This window comes from Apostichopus japonicus, chromosome 15 (genome assembly GCF_037975245.1).
Source record: "Apostichopus japonicus isolate 1M-3 chromosome 15, ASM3797524v1, whole genome shotgun sequence".
NCBI lineage: Eukaryota > Metazoa > Echinodermata > Holothuroidea > Aspidochirotida > Stichopodidae > Apostichopus > Apostichopus japonicus.
Genome location: NC_092575.1, coordinates 28121512 through 28137030, shown reverse-complemented (window position 1 = coordinate 28137030; position 15519 = coordinate 28121512). Strand labels below are relative to the sequence as shown.

General features: G+C 35.9%; 2 protein-coding genes across 3 annotated transcripts in view; both read left to right on the top strand.

The window, feature by feature from the left end:
* Nucleotides 1–15519, top strand: part of LOC139981571 (synaptic vesicle 2-related protein-like) — a 34943-nt gene that overhangs the window by 13059 nt on the left and 6365 nt on the right. The window contains exon 12 of the mRNA XM_071994051.1: nucleotides 14553–14634. Within this exon, the coding sequence (XP_071850152.1) occupies nucleotides 14553–14634 (82 nt within the window). The remainder of the gene's footprint in view (nucleotides 1–14552; nucleotides 14635–15519) is intronic.
* On the top strand, nucleotides 495–12621 carry LOC139981570 (uncharacterized). 2 transcript variants are annotated; one of them, XM_071994048.1, is made up of 6 exons: nucleotides 495–803; nucleotides 4969–5227; nucleotides 5978–6990; nucleotides 7825–7891; nucleotides 9038–9206; nucleotides 10165–12621. In XM_071994048.1, exons 2-6 carry the CDS (start codon nucleotides 4990–4992, stop codon nucleotides 10274–10276), a joined length of 1599 nt encoding a protein of 532 aa, XP_071850149.1. In that variant the 5' UTR covers nucleotides 495–803; nucleotides 4969–4989; the 3' UTR covers nucleotides 10277–12621. The 2 variants fall into 2 exon arrangements, with proteins under 2 accessions (XP_071850149.1, XP_071850150.1); XM_071994049.1 differs by lacking the exon at nucleotides 4969–5227.

Sequence of the window (15519 nt, the reverse complement as noted above, 5' to 3'; positions counted from 1 at the left end):
TCGCACTGTTTTTTTTACCATCAATTTGTATTTACTACGACAAAAAAATGTTTTTAAACAGAAACTTTTCATTTTTGCGGAAAAACAAATATTTAGTATTTCAATTAGCAACACTATAGGGTCCTTTTATAGACCAATTCATCGTATGTTTCTTCAAGCACAATCTGACTGAACAATATATGGGATGCGCTCATCTCGGGTGTGTGGTCCAGGGACCCGCTTCGGGCCCTAGGTTAGTCAATGTGTTTTCGGGACCTTTGGGCGATGCCCATGCACGGAAGCTCTGGGGTTTAAAAAAATTGTGATCATTATTAACTGTCTTCAATTGGCATTGAATGCGCACTAAAAAGACGAAAACATTCTATTTAATTTGGGCATTTTTATTTCAAATAATTTAAATTTGAGTAAATGCCGATCGATTTCGTGATACAGCGAGCATGTGGGTGAGACAGATTGATGTTGTTTAAAGGTTGCATTGGCGTGAAACACAACGTACAGCGCGTATGGCACACCTAATGCAGTCCAGTGGTTTCGCAATGGCTCGGTGACCTAAGGTCACGGTTTCCACCTGGGTTCACGAGTGTAACATATGCATATTAACGTTTCCCGCCAAAATAACAGTCCACGGCCTGACGTATCAGTGCACAAGAAACTTTTTCAGTTATACGTACAATACAACAGCGCACCGAACTCCGACCACGTACGTACGTACACACTACTACTACTTGCGTCCAGCATGCAGTACACAACACCAGCTGCCTTTTCACTGATGACGCAGGAGAATTCTGCAATATTCGACTGAGGTGGGTGTAGTGGAAGTTCATTCAAGTTTTGTTAGCAAATAAGTTGGTAGAAACATTGACTATTCATCAATAACAAATTCTTAGAAGGTTTTTTCTTGCCGTTTCGGAAAATCTGTTAAATGTTTTTGTATAACGGATGCGATAACTGAGCTTTATAGTTATAGGCTAGGCCTAATAGCGAAGGGCCTAGCATAACGTTAGGCATCAGTGGCTAACGGTGGTCTTAGTCCGGAGCGATATTGATGAAATAAAATAATAGGCTTGGCCCATATACAATTTAAAAACTTAGGTTTTTGCTATTGCCTGTGCGGCTGTAGCCTAGGCTATTAATATTAATAGGCTACTTTTAACCGAATTGTTGATTAAGTTTAAGCCAACATTACTTATTAGCTTTGAAAACCTATGATACCCAACAAAGCTAGGGCCTAACAGTAATGATACAGTAGTTTTACTGTGTGAGAACCAGTATGAGTTGGACTGAGCCTGTCCACACTACCAGTACCACAGTCTGTCAATCATTTTGACACAACCATTTGCATTGATTATGAATCTAGACAAAATCATGTGTACAAAAAGAAGCAAGTAGGCAAGAGCTTTCCTATATCTTGTACTGTAGCTGTACTCAGTACATGTTCAACTTCAAACATATAAAAATTGTGTAAATTCACTGTAGCTTTAACAACCGAAGTTAGTGCAAATGAAATTGGTGTGGGTTTATAAGTAGGTTATTCAAACTTTTCCAAATTGGCAGGGTTTTCCTACTCGTATTCTCATAGTTCTGTACGTCGTGAGACTAAAAATGTTTGTTGGACTTTGCAACATTTGCAAGGTAACAACACGTTCAGTGAGTGAGTATGTGGCTCATGGACGGCGCCATAGAAATCAAGCCAATTCTCAATTTCGGTGCTGTTTTCAAGGATGCAGATACATATTTTCAACTTTTACAGCACTGAAAGTTCATATAACAAGGAAGCATCGTAACCAGAGACATGTAGAGCAGTCAAACAGATTTCATTCTGTTAATGTACCACTGAAGTGTGCTATTGCATACTGTAAGAAAGAATGCTCTGATTTGCATGCATTTTTAAGTCATCTCAAAAGTCACATGAATAATGGTCAGACAGTTGAATGCCCGTATGTTTCATGCAAGAGAAGGTACCACAAAAAGGCAACATTTTGTGTTCATTTGTCTCGTTGCCACAGAAATTGGTGTGCAAAACGTGTGAAAAATGCTCACAAAAGTTTCAGATTTGATGCTGTAATTTCAGAAACAGCAAATAATTATGATGTAGAAACTGGCAATGCTAATAAGCCCACTACTGCAGAAGAAAGTTTGGATATAGAATTTGGGGAAACTGAACATGACAATGTCATAGAAGTTGAGAGTAATTCTGATCAGTCAAAAGGGGAATTTTTGAAAAGTTTTGCATTATTTCTACTTAAGCTGCAAGGGAAACAATTAGTCCCAGAATCAACCGTACAAATTATTGTAGAGGAACTAAGAAACATACATGACATTTGCCTAGAATCTCTTAAAGTTAGGCTTACAGCAAAATTAAGGGCCGAAAACATTTGTAATGACCGTATTCATTCATTATTAGATGACCTTAACTTGGGAAATGAGTGGGATGTTGCTTTGGACAGTAAGAAGGGAGAACTGCGCTCAAAACATAGTAGAAAAGAGTACTTTAAGTCACTGAATTTTGTTTCCCCAGAAGCTGTTCCCCTTGGGAGGGATATTTCAGGAAAAATGCATTACTGTCATTATGTTCCCATCTTGCAGACAATTAAAGTTCTCATTGATAATGACTTGATTCCAATAAAATCAGACAGGAGAGCCCACAACATGCAGCTACCAGTGTTTACAGATATAACAGATGGGAAAATTTTCAAAGAAAATACACTTTTTGGAAGTGAGGAAAATGCATTGTCGGTTATTTTATTCCAAGATGCCTTTGAAGTAGTGAATCCACTTGGATCTGCCAAAAAGAAACATAAAATATTGGCTGTGTATTTCACTCTGGGAAACATTACTCCTCAGTATAGGTCCCAGGTAGAGTCATTGCAACTTGCACTTCTTTGTAGAGAGGTTGATTTCAAGAAGTATGGACAAGAAAAAGTATTTAAAAGGCTATTAAGAGACTTGAAATTACTAGAAGAAACTGGTGTACAGGTCAAAGGTGGGCAAATTCGGAAAGGTTCATTGGCATGCATACTAGGAGATAATTTAGGCTCACACACTATTGGCGGATTTGTTGAAAGCTTTTCATCTAAACATTATTGTAGGTATTGCTTACTGAGTTCAGCTGAATTTCAGTCAGGTGAGCCATATGCTCTGGGAAAGTGCAGAAGTCCCACCGAATATGACAGATGTGTAGAACATCTCCAACAGTCTGGTGAAGATAGCTTTGAGGGTATTAAATTTAACTCCCTCTTCAATAATTTAAATTACTTCCATGTCTGTAATCCTGGCCTGCCACCTTGCTTGGGCCATGACCTTTTTGAAGAGGTAGTGGATTATGATTTGAAACTCTATATCGATTACTGGGTTAATCAGAGACATTGGTTTACGTACCAAGACTTAAACAGAAAGTTAGAACTGTTTAAGTTCACTGGTAGTGACATCAATAACAAGCCTGCTCAGATAAATTCAAATAAAAGCAGACTTGGTGGAAATGCAGTTGAGAACTGGTGTTTGCTTAAACTTCTCCCAATTTTGGTGGGCCAGCAAATTTTGGATAAATCTGACAATGTTTGGAAACAATTTCTGCGTTTAAGAGAGATTGTTCAGCTTGTTTGTGCTCCTCAAATATCATGGGATGAAATTGTTTATCTGAAGGTGTTAATAGAAGAGTACCATGAGGAAAGAAAACAAATCTTTCCTGATGTGAAGCTTAGACCAAAACATCACTTTCTTTGTCATTATCCAGAGTTGACAGTTAAGTTTGGCCCTTTAATCAGAGTGTGGACACTGAGGTTTGAAAGCAAACACTCTTACTTCAAACGGTGTGCTAGGAATTGCCATAACTTTGTTAATGTAACACATACGCTGTCAGAAAGACATCAGCAGCTGCAGGCATATAATAGTGCAGGGAGTATGTTTCCTGAAAAAAATTTCATTGAAAAAGGTGAGCAACTAAATCCTGAGATTTTTAGTCCTGAAATTAGGGCTTCCCTGCAGTCAAAAGAGTTACAGGTTGATTCAGCCACAGTGAGTAACAAATTAAAGGTCTATGGTACTCAGTACAGTGCAGGTTTGTTTGTGGCATGCAAATGTACAGATTCAGTCTTGCAATTTGGCTGTATTCTGTTGACTCTTTTATGTAACAATGATGCATTTCTTGTTGTTAAACTGCATAATGCTACCCTTCTTGAGGAACTAGGTGTGTACTTGCTGCAACCATCAAATGATATAGACTGTCTGAAGGTTTCAGAACTTTGTGACTATTATCCATTGTCAGCTTATCCAGTTCAAGGAAGACTCCTGCTTCCACTGAAGCATAATTGTTTCCACTCATGACTTTCTCAACAATGATGATGGTACTTGGCCATGGTATGGATGTATGTGCATGCATTTACCTTGCCTCATGTGTTCAATATGTCACATGTTTACACAGGGTCCAATACCGTACATTCAGCATATATCGTTCTAAGTTGTGTATGTTTATTGCATGTAAGGCATATATGCAGTTTCCCCAACAATGCTTCAAACATCATATAAACCTATCAAATATCAATGCTGGTGCTTCTCTGAGAAATTTTAGAGCATTTGGATGAAATGTTGCACCTAGCCTCAATTCAACAATTTATTCATTTAGTTCTGTTTTCATGTGAGTGAACACTCACTCCTCACTTGGCCTATCATAGTCCACCAAATTCAAATTTTGGGACTGCATTTGCTATTTAATACATACTTATTCAGGCTTTATAATGTACTGAGTAGTTATCTTTCCTTGAACAAAGATCTACATTCTTGATAGTGCAGGAAAACAAAGTAATCTGAGCTATAGTAAAGGAATGGTCAATGCAGTGGTCATTATTTATTGCTTGAGCCATTGTGTAAAAATAGTATAGTTAGTATTTGTCAGTTTGAGGTGTCAACTCAATAGTGACAGACGTTCACATTAACAAAATCAGTCAGCTATATGTTTCTTGCTGTTGGCAGAGTGGTTTGTGTTGATTCAAAATGGAACTGTCAGATACATCTTCAGATGATACTGTTCTTCTTGGTCCAATTGAGAGTGCTGTGAGTGATGTCTTTCCACTACTGCCCACCTACAAGATTAAGAAGGTGCTAGAACTGCTCATAAGAGCAGGAGTTGAAAGTGTTGCAGATTTAAAGTGTGTTACAGAAGAGGATCTCCAAAATTTGAAACCAATTCAGCGGAGAAAGCTTTTGAAAGCTTGGTCTACAAGGGTTGAAGGTACTGTATCGTCCAGACCCCAGTATTTTGTACATTTCTTTTAGTAGGCCAATTTAGTGTGCACAGCACAGTACTTGCAGAGTGAGGAGGCAATATGTGACCTGGAAACTATCATGTTTACCAAAAGGACAAAAAAATCACTACCAAAAGTCATTACAGTTCTGAAATGAAGAGTTTGTGACTAGATCATGCTTGAACAGCCTACATGTAATCTTGCAAGTTTATCTGCTTTATAGTTGAGGTAATCATTCATGGACAGTTGCTTAACAGAAACTTTGCAGTGTAAATATGTACAAGACTCTAAATTTGTAATTAATAAACATTTCAGTGCTTTTATGTCCACACATTCTCATCCTTGTTTTCAGATAGACAGTGTTTTCGTTGTGCCAATGGCATACTGTACACTACTTGTATTCTGTATCAATTTCAATTGCAGTTGTTTAGAGAAATGAGGAAATGCAAGTTTGTTGGCTTGTAGCTAATGCTTTCATATCATTGTAAGACTGGTTATGTACACATGTGGCAACAAGAGACTACACTAGTTCTTACATATTTCTTGGAAATTTAATGTTTTTATTCATTGAAAACATTTCTGTTAGTTTTAGAGGTAGTCCTCGCCCCATTTCATGAAGAGTTACCCTCAGTCTTAGTTTGATTTATTGCTAACTTATGTTCTACATATCAAACTTGACTGAGCATAACTCTTTGTGAAACAAGGCCCTGATGTTCAGTTTTTCCTTTTTTCGCCAGATACTACCCCAAGTGAACTAAATCACCAACTGGAGTTGGGAATGGAAGATTTTCAACTAGTCGGATCAGTTGCTTCTTCAGAGTCATCCAGCTCAAGTCCAGGAACTCCTACCTCACTAAAGAAGCACTGGGTGGAAACTTTTACAGTCCAGTGGAACAAAATGCCTAAGAACTTAAGTGATTCATTAAAGAAATGTACAAGGCCATCACCAAGAGACAGAAGGGAAATGATACGAATAATATGTGATGACATCATGAAGAAAAATCGCAATCCGGGCCGTAAGAATCTTGCCATTATTTCAAAAACAATTGTTGATTCTTACCCAGCAAGCTTTAGAGATGACATAGGCGGTGAAGTTATTGGAGATGGCTTTGAATCTGTACTTAAGCAAATGGAAAACAGAATCAACAACCTGAGGCGGACTGAAACATATCTGCCAGGAACGTCTTCATTGACCAGCACATCAGATGATGAGTCTTCAGAACAGAAGCCTAAGCGAGCAAAAAAACGAGACTCTTATGGTTGTCAGAACTGGCAACCAAAAGGGTTGCCAGAGAGGGAAGACGAAACATCTCAAAAAAGGAGAACCATTGAACTAAAGGAAATGTATGAAAATGAAGATAAGTGGGATGAAGACATCATTCAGATGAACATGAAACTGTTGTATTTCACTATCCGCACAATGATCAATACAAACAGCATAACCCTCATAGGGATAATAGAAGAATACCCATTTCTCCTGGAAAGCATTGGTATGATGAGCCACTTTCATGAATTGGTTGGTATTGAACTGATGCCTACTCTTTCTAAATCTTTAGATACCAAAGGTCAGTCTGTTATGCACTATTTGAGGAAAGTTGCTACCAAAAAGCCAGCTTTAAAAGATGTTTTTGATGCCATAGAAGTTGCCAGAGCAGAAACAAACGATCTTACTCCTGAGATGCCTGGATTAATCTGGCTACTTACTTGCTACTTTGGGGAGAAAGTAGATACCCTGTTGTACCTATCAAAGGTGAGTATTTCTATAAAGTGAACTGATATTTTTTTTCTATTTCATTTATTTGCAAAGGTTGTCATGCTGGTAAATTACTTGGCAAATATTATAGCAAGATAAGGTTGAAGACTACAGTAAAAAGTGCAATTTCACCCTGGTAAAGTTGAACTAACCATAGATTAGTTGAAAGCCTCATTTTAAGCAAGGGATGGCAAAGTGGGGATTTTAAGTAAAATTTCAGTGTCACATTGTTATAGTCTCTGTAGTGTTATGTTGATCAGCCTTTCAGGACACCTTACATAGAGTTGCAAATCAGCCCCATGACAACAACCTGACTATGCCACAGGTGCAGAATATGTTCTTAGATCATGCCAAAAGCAATGTGTGTACTCGAGGTGTAATGCCACATGTGTTCTTTTAAGTGTGTTTATACAGCTGACTTGGTCAAAATGTGTGCTGTATATGGCCAATAATTAAACATTATTTAGTAATGAGTAGTCATGTAGACTGCCATCATGATGGCTACTGAAGTGAACTTTGACCTACACTAAGGTGACAATTAACTGCTATATATATATATATATATATATATATATATATATATATATATATATATATATATACATATAACTGCTATATAATATCCTAACTAGGGCCCTGTTCCATACAGAGTTTTTCTTTGTCTTGAGTGTGATTTAAAGTTAAACACAGACTATGAATCAAATCTAAGATTGTGGGTTACTCTTTGTAGAATGGGGCCCAGATCAAATTGTTATCCAATTTCTGCCACCAGACAACTTTGTATAAGTTTCAGGTTTTAAAATACAAGTTGCACATATTTTACTTTCCCAGGAGACAAGCAGTGATCAGGAGGCTGTTTCTGGCTTGAACTCTCCATCACCCTGTATTGTTGTTTCGGGTAAGCTTCTTGAATGTACATTTCGGGTGTTTCTGTTTACAGAGCTTTGTTATTTTCATCAACAATATTTAAGCACATCAGATTTAAAGTATCCCTTGGATCCTGCTCAACATTTTTTTTTGAATACTACTGATTGTTTTACCAAGCCTGTCTTTTCCTACCATTGATCCCTTGCTAGGCTCAGACTAAAGTAGGAATTCCTGTTTCTTAATTCAAATGCAAAGTCTTCCTTTCCAAATTGTGCAATAGAGGTATATACTTATCAAAAGTGTTCTAAATGTGACATGGGAATAAATGTACTAGCTTTCAGTGTGGTAGATACTTGTTAGATACTGAGAAGCAGTTTGCCAAGATTTAGTATAATGTGATATTTAGATGAAAGAGAAGATTCATTTATTGAAGTTACATCTTCTGGCTATGATGGGAAGTGGCTCTAAATATGCCACAAACCATTGTCAAAATTTAGGGATTAGTCTGGCGGCAGTAATTTAGACTCAGTTTGGTGTAATGGCATAAGCAATCATCCAACTCTTACTTGGAAGCATCAGCTAAATCCTTCAAATCTCTCATTCAGGTTGGTTCAGAATGTTAATGTCCAGTAGTAAAGGTAAAAATGTAACAGAAACATTGTTTTGAGATTAAAAGAATGACGTGTACATATTTATGAATTAGTATAGAGGGTTTGTAGTCAGAATGGGGTAATTGCATTTGGCCTTTCAAGTTATGCATAAGGTTTGCATAGAATCCAAGATGCAAGGCAATAGATAGATGACCAATGATCTTGTTTGGTGTGATACCTATTCTTACAGAGGCAGGGCAGAGAATTTTTTTCTTCCAATGTGGGGGAGGGGTTGTCCACTGATTTAGGCTTTGCATCATTCAGTGAAAAATCAGTGGGTTCTGCTTGCAATTCACTTTTGATCTTGTCATTGCAGTTTCTAGGTTAAGTGTTTAATGGACATACCTTTTTTAAGGTCCCTAAAAAAGTTACTACTCTTGAGAATGTTACATGATAATCCTTCAGTAAAAGAATGGAAACATATTCTTAGTCCGTAACAGCACTAAAAAAAATTCAATTTCGGAAAATAATGACAAAGTGAAACTCGGATTGACATTTTTATCTTTGTTTGAATATTGATATCACAGGAACCACACTGTTGGCCGGGCGGAAGTATATGATCGCAGTTGACAAGGTCGTTGTCAATCATCTTATGGCTGATTTTCAGAGTGCCCTTGCCTACCTCTTTGCCACATACTATGTTTTAAACATTCAGTATCCTGCAGACAGCTGTGTGACATTGGAGTTCATCCAGAGGTAAGTGTTAATGGAATATGAATGAATATTTGTACAGTAGTGGTTATAGCTGGGATTGGAGTTGTAACTCATGGTAGTGTTTTCCTTGTATAGTGTGTTTTCTACCAACACTTGGGAAAGACTTGAACCAGTGTAAAATTCAGTTGAGTAGTTACACAAGTAAGTCATAATTTGTCAGTCTAGAGAGAAGATCATGATCCCAACTTAGAATACCATTGAAGGTACTGTTACTTGAAATTTGGTCATAGTCTAACTTAACAATTATTTACCTCAGTTTAGATGAACTGCTGCAGTAGGTGTTTAGTGTTAAATAGTAACAGCATCATTAATTTGAAGATCGTAGAATATTTATGCAGTGACATTATTTGTAGAGCCTTAGTCCCATCAACATTGGGATTAAACTTGCAACAAAATGCACAGTTGAAAAAGTCGATCCTGATCGTTGCTCCAAGAAGATCAGTGTCCTATTTCCTTTCAACTACAATCCACCTGCATTTTGTCGATTTTGAAGTTGATTCTTGTGTTTCATCGTCAGACTTTGTTTAAAATTTACTGCTTGTAGAATTGTATAGATGGGACCCAGGCTTTAATCCTTCAAACTGTACATTCCAAATTGATTTCATGGACAGTCTTCTTGTGGAATTGACTGTTATAAACAACAACTGTTCTCTAAAAAAAAGTTATAAAAGAATTGTGAATTAGGAAATATGCTTGAAAATGTTTTGACCACAATCATTATGACTTTCATAATTATAAATACAAACTAATATGAAAGCAGTGTGAGAAGCCATTTAATTTATACCTGAAACAGTGAAGTGAATAATTAATGTGCAACAAATTTTCAGAAGTATCATGTTTTAAAGACATGGTTTTCTACTGGTCAAGTGTCAAGGTCAATGATGAAAATATTAATTCCCACCAAAAGTAACAAAAATCAACTCTTTTTTTTTTTTGGCAGGTGCTTTGTTGGAATCAACCCACCCACATCAGGAAAAAGTAGGAAATCCTCAGCCATAAATCCCAAAGTGTTGTCTCTTTTGGGACATATCAAGGATGAGTCAACAAAGTAATAAAAAAATCAAACAGTGTAGTATGGTGATCAGTGGACTTATTTCGAGTTTAGTTACTACAGGAACCATTTAGAAACGTTTGTTTTTTTGTTTTTATTCAACTCATTTAAAATCAAGTTAAGATGGTTACTTCTGGCTGGAACCTCAATGTCGCCTTTAGCCACTCTTAGTGTTTCCTTCATGTATATAGACATTCAGCTTATATGTAAGGAACGTTCAGGTGGATGATGTTTTTATGTACTACGATCAGTACTGAGTACACAGACATGAAATAATCTGCACCCCAATCTCCATATTCTGTGCCTCTAAAGCAGAATGGTTTCAGATGAAATTTTGTTTTAGATAATTAAAGAGAACTGAAATCTATGCATTTTCATGGGCTTTGCATCACATTTTCTACCTAAGGTGGACTTGAAGCAAGCAGGAGATGAGACTGTAGAGTTTGTTTATGGAATTCTATTCATTCATGTTGGCATGTTATTCAGACATATAAAGTATTGATTAATATGAAGTTCTATTACTAACACTATATTGTTACACCTGCCTGCTAAAAGTTCACTTTTGATAGTAAATGTGACACCTTCTATGACCTTACATTTCAAATTGCCCAAAGAATTGACTGCAAATTTGTGCCCCCTTCTATCCTCTTCCTAGAGTGCTATTCAATTGAAGAAAAATTTCATCCAGTGGATTTCCTGATCATAGCATGCATTAAGGCAGTAGCCACAAAAGGAAACTTTCTAATAAGTATAAATGTTTACAAGGACAATGGGTTCATTTTAATACCAGTGCTCATGCACATTGAACCATTCCTTAAATGGTGAAATGTTTGCCATTTTTCGTTTTCAGTGGTGAGTTTATACTATGTGATATTATTTAAACTACTTCATTTAAAAAAAAGTGTGATTACAGTGTGTAGTGCCACAAAACTATACTAACGTTTTTTCGTTTTCAGTGGTGAGTTTATACTATGTGATATTATTTAAACTACTTCATTTAAAAAAAAGTGTGATTACAGTGTGTAGTGCCACAAAACTATACTAACGTATGCTTGTCTATTACTGTGTGTAGTGTAGGGTCTATAGGAATTGCACTGCCTATGCATTAAGACCAAGTTTTCCCTTTCTACATCCCCTACCCCAGTGAAATACTCCATCAAATAATTATTAATGTACTTGTGAGAATATCCATTTCTGGCTGGAATTTATATTTTAGTCTTGGTATTCATAGACATCTGGTTTGGAATTGACAGGGCCTGAAGTTTATATTGGCATGCACCAATTTTTTCAACATTGAAAAAGAGGTTTACTGTTTCAGTTTTGGACTTTAAGTTACTTCCTTGTTGATTTACTAAGTTCTGTGTTTTTAGTTTCCATTTTGACATTTGCATTGCATAAATGATTGCATGTTCATGATATCATGGCTCAGCTTTATATGAAAATGTTTGAAAGTTGTGTAATAATAATTAGAAAGTTTGAAGCTTATAACGTCAATTAACCCTTAAGCCTACCATGTAATAAGGTTTTGGCTAATGATTGTATTCCATTTGAAATGACCACTTTGGGATAGTTTCAGGGTGTTTGTCGTCCCAAACTGGGGTCTTCCACTTCATGGGTTGAAAAATAATGTTTGAAAGTGATATACAGAAGATGATCATATAGTTGTTGTTGAATAGTTGGTCATAAGCCACATGCCTTGACCGACTCTATGGAGAATTTTTAATACTGTGAGGAGGCTGACATAATATAGTATATGATTATAAATACATTACAATGATATTATTGTATGAAAAATCTTACTTTAGCTTAATATTCGGTGAAGAGCTTTTTGCAGTATATGCCATTTAGAAAGTTTATAATTGCAGTCAGTTTGTAAAATTAAGGGTCACATAGTTTGTGGTTTTTTTGGGCAACTTAATTGGCCCTAACCAAAGATAGCAACAAATGAAGTAGCTTTCAATGTGTTGCTTTTGGTGTAAGGTGATCTTACCACCTCTTGAGAACAGTTGCAAAACCTGTATCTCTTATTGTTCCTATACAGACTTTTGTAACTGGTTTGTAATTGCCTTGGCCTGAAGTTTGTGATATCAGTCACCAGTCTTTTCTCAAATCTTGAAAAGTAGAATTATTGTTTCAGTGTTGAAGTTTAAGTTCTCTACTTGTTGTTTTAAAATTGAGTTTTTGTGTTTCTAGGATCTACTTAAGAAGCTTTTAGTTTTAGTAAAGTGGTGAAAAGTGATAGGTTAAAAGCACCTTTGTATGTGCATGTTTTTGGGGAAGACCTCACTCCAAGATGAATGAAGAAGTTGTGTAAATAAAGGGTGAAAATAAACATGAGCATTTCAACGTACTTCTACCGTATATTTTTGGCGTATTCCTTAAGTATGTACTTACTTTTTGTAGAAACCTTGCCGTAAACTAAGACGGATAAAACCCATCAATTTATTTTAATTGTCAATATCAAATTTTCACACTTATGTTTCTTTTTTATGGAATTGATAAACCATTAATAATTCACATAAAAAAATTGTTAAAGGACAGATTTAGTAGACAAACACGTTAAAAGCGTCTGTAAAAAAAAACATAAATTTGAATTTTATCAGAAGATTTAAGCAAATTGACTGAACGATTAACATCAAAATCCTGTAAAAAAGACAGAATTTAGGAGTAAAACCGTCTGTAAAAAAACAGACAAAAATTGTAATTTTATCAGACGATTTGGTAAATTAACATCGAAAACTTGTAAGAAGACAGAATTTAGAAGTAAAACCGTCTGTAAAAAAACAGACAAAAATTGTAATTTTATCAGACGATTTGGTAAATTAACATCAAAAACTTGTAAAAAGACAGAATTTAGAAGTAAAACCGTCTGTAAAAAACAGACAAAAATTGTAATTTTATCAGACAATTTGGTAAATTAACATCGAAAACTTGTAAAAAGACAGAATTTAGAAGTAAAACCGTCTGTAAAAAAACAGACAAAAATTGTAATTTTATCAGACGATTTGGTAAATTAACATCGAAAACTTGTAAAAAGACAAAATTTGGTAGTAAAACACAATAAAACTGTCTGTAAACAAACAGGAATAAATTGTAATTTTATCAGAAGAATTCAGTTAAATATACATGAGAAAAATGCTAAATAAAACAGAATTTTTATGTTATTCTATTTAACAGATTATTCTTGTAAAAATTTTAACTGGAAAACTATGTAAAAAGAAAACATTATTTTCCAGTTAATTACTTTTTACAGAATGTCTGTAAAAATAACAGGAAACGATTGGAAACTTTTTTTCCAATCGTTTTCTGTTAATTTACAGAAATTTTTTTAACAGTGTAGCGTCTTTACACCTTAGGCTCTTTGTGTAAACACTGTGTGTAAATATGTTCATGTCTACAGCGTTCACATGACAAAGACCCTCATACAAGAAAAAAATATGTGGCAGGCGTTGCAAACTACAATTGGTAAAAATACGTCATGTTACGACCAAGGCATTTCGTTTACGTAATCTGAAGAAACTTTTCCATGATAGCGGGCTATAGTTGGGGAGTCTATACAGCAAATCAAATCAAATCGAAAATATATCAAACTGAAATTTATCTTCATCACCCTAATTCACTGACAGATTCAAGACCATGGAAACAAGCAATGACCCAGTGATTATATGATTATAAAGATATTTTTATATATTGTTTTATCTTCTATATACTATCTGAATGGGACAACAGCATGATTCCAATTATATAGTTTGAAGTAGGCCTACATGATGTGTCCACACTGTCTTAACAGTCGCAGCATATGACACTTTTAGGTGTGTGTGTGTTGACAGATATTATTTGCATCATATCAGCGGTCTTGTAACTTTTCAATGTTATACTGATATATACGTTGAACATGTTTGGCAACATCAAGCGATGCCACCAAGTTGAGCATGTGACTTTGTTATTCATTTAGTTGAAATCAAGTCTAACAGACCAAGGTATCGAAATAGCAAATCAATGTAACCAATGGACCGAAATAAAAACTGCGTGTTACTTGAATTACTGTCATATTTGCCGGTATGCCGAAGAGTTAGTTTGTTTGCATGTTCGTTTTGTCACAAACATTGTGGTATAGGCCCTATATTTGTATTTGTTGTTGATACATAAATTGCCATGTACAATCATTTCCACACTCTATTGTGTTGAAAGCGCTGTAGCGAATTAGTGAGTATACCATATACCTTTATTGTTGAAATTACCAATTTAATTTATTCATGTGGTCTTTTCTTGTTCAGATCAATCACGACGTCAATTCTCTTCGTCAGCAAGTGTTTCTCACAAGTCAGTTTCCTGGCTCTATTCACCTACACACCGGAAGTAAGAGCTACGCACTAGTAATGATATACAATGTCAAAGGTCATCATACATCTCCACAGCGGGACGTTGTAACATATATTACTGTGATCTTCCCATAATGCATACGGTTTTATCTCTTTCAATGACGTCAGACTTTATAGTTAGAGAAATACCGTACGTTATTTTGTTTATTTCGTATCTCTCATGTCTTTTTACAAGGAGAAGTAGGTCAAGATATGTGTTATGCTCATCGTTCGAATTGAACATGCGCATTTCAGTGCCCGAATAAGTTTATAGCTACAAACGTATCTAAAACTGCTATTAAATGTCATTTCATATAAGTTATTTATCTCAGCGATCTCTCTCCAGCATGGGCGGCGATCCGTATTTCCGAGTGGGGGGATATGACCTTGTTGACTATCTAAGCGTAGCGCCACCATTGGTTGGCGCGAAGCGTACAAGAAAATTTTGGGATTTACAAACCCTCTAGATGGCCGGAAACGGCACTTCCCGAGGTTTCCAAGCGGCATATACCCAACTTTAAAGTAGGGATATCATGTCCGAAATATCTCATAATCAGGATCCAAAATACTTTTTTTTTAATTTCGGGTGTTATTTTGGGAAAATTGCCACTGTCAACCTTGTTTCAGGCGCTACGTTAGAATGTTCGAGAGCTCTTTTATATTATTCGATGAAGAAAATGGCCTCATGCAGGCTATTATAGGCCTATACACATGCAATATACAATTACACATAGTTACATTCCTAGGTACCGATTGCTAGGGCATCCAGGTGAAACGTGTATTAAGCATTACCAACATGAGATTCTCAGCTGTTCGAGGGAACATGTACGTGTGAAGGCCTTCTGTAGGGCCTATATGAATACTATGAGGGTGCATATATGTA

Bases quoted from the DNA above. Each gene is read 5' to 3' on its own strand.
- LOC139981570 (XM_071994048.1), top strand. From the start codon at position 4,990: ATGGAACTGTCAGATACATCTTCAGATGATACTGTTCTTCTTGGTCCA. The intron at 7,892-9,037 runs GTAAGCTTCTTG...TTGATATCACAG, and splicing joins ACCCTGTATTGTTGTTTCGG to GAACCACACTGTTGGCCGGG. The intron at 9,207-10,164 runs GTAAGTGTTAAT...TTTTTTTGGCAG, and splicing joins ACATTGGAGTTCATCCAGAG to GTGCTTTGTTGGAATCAACC.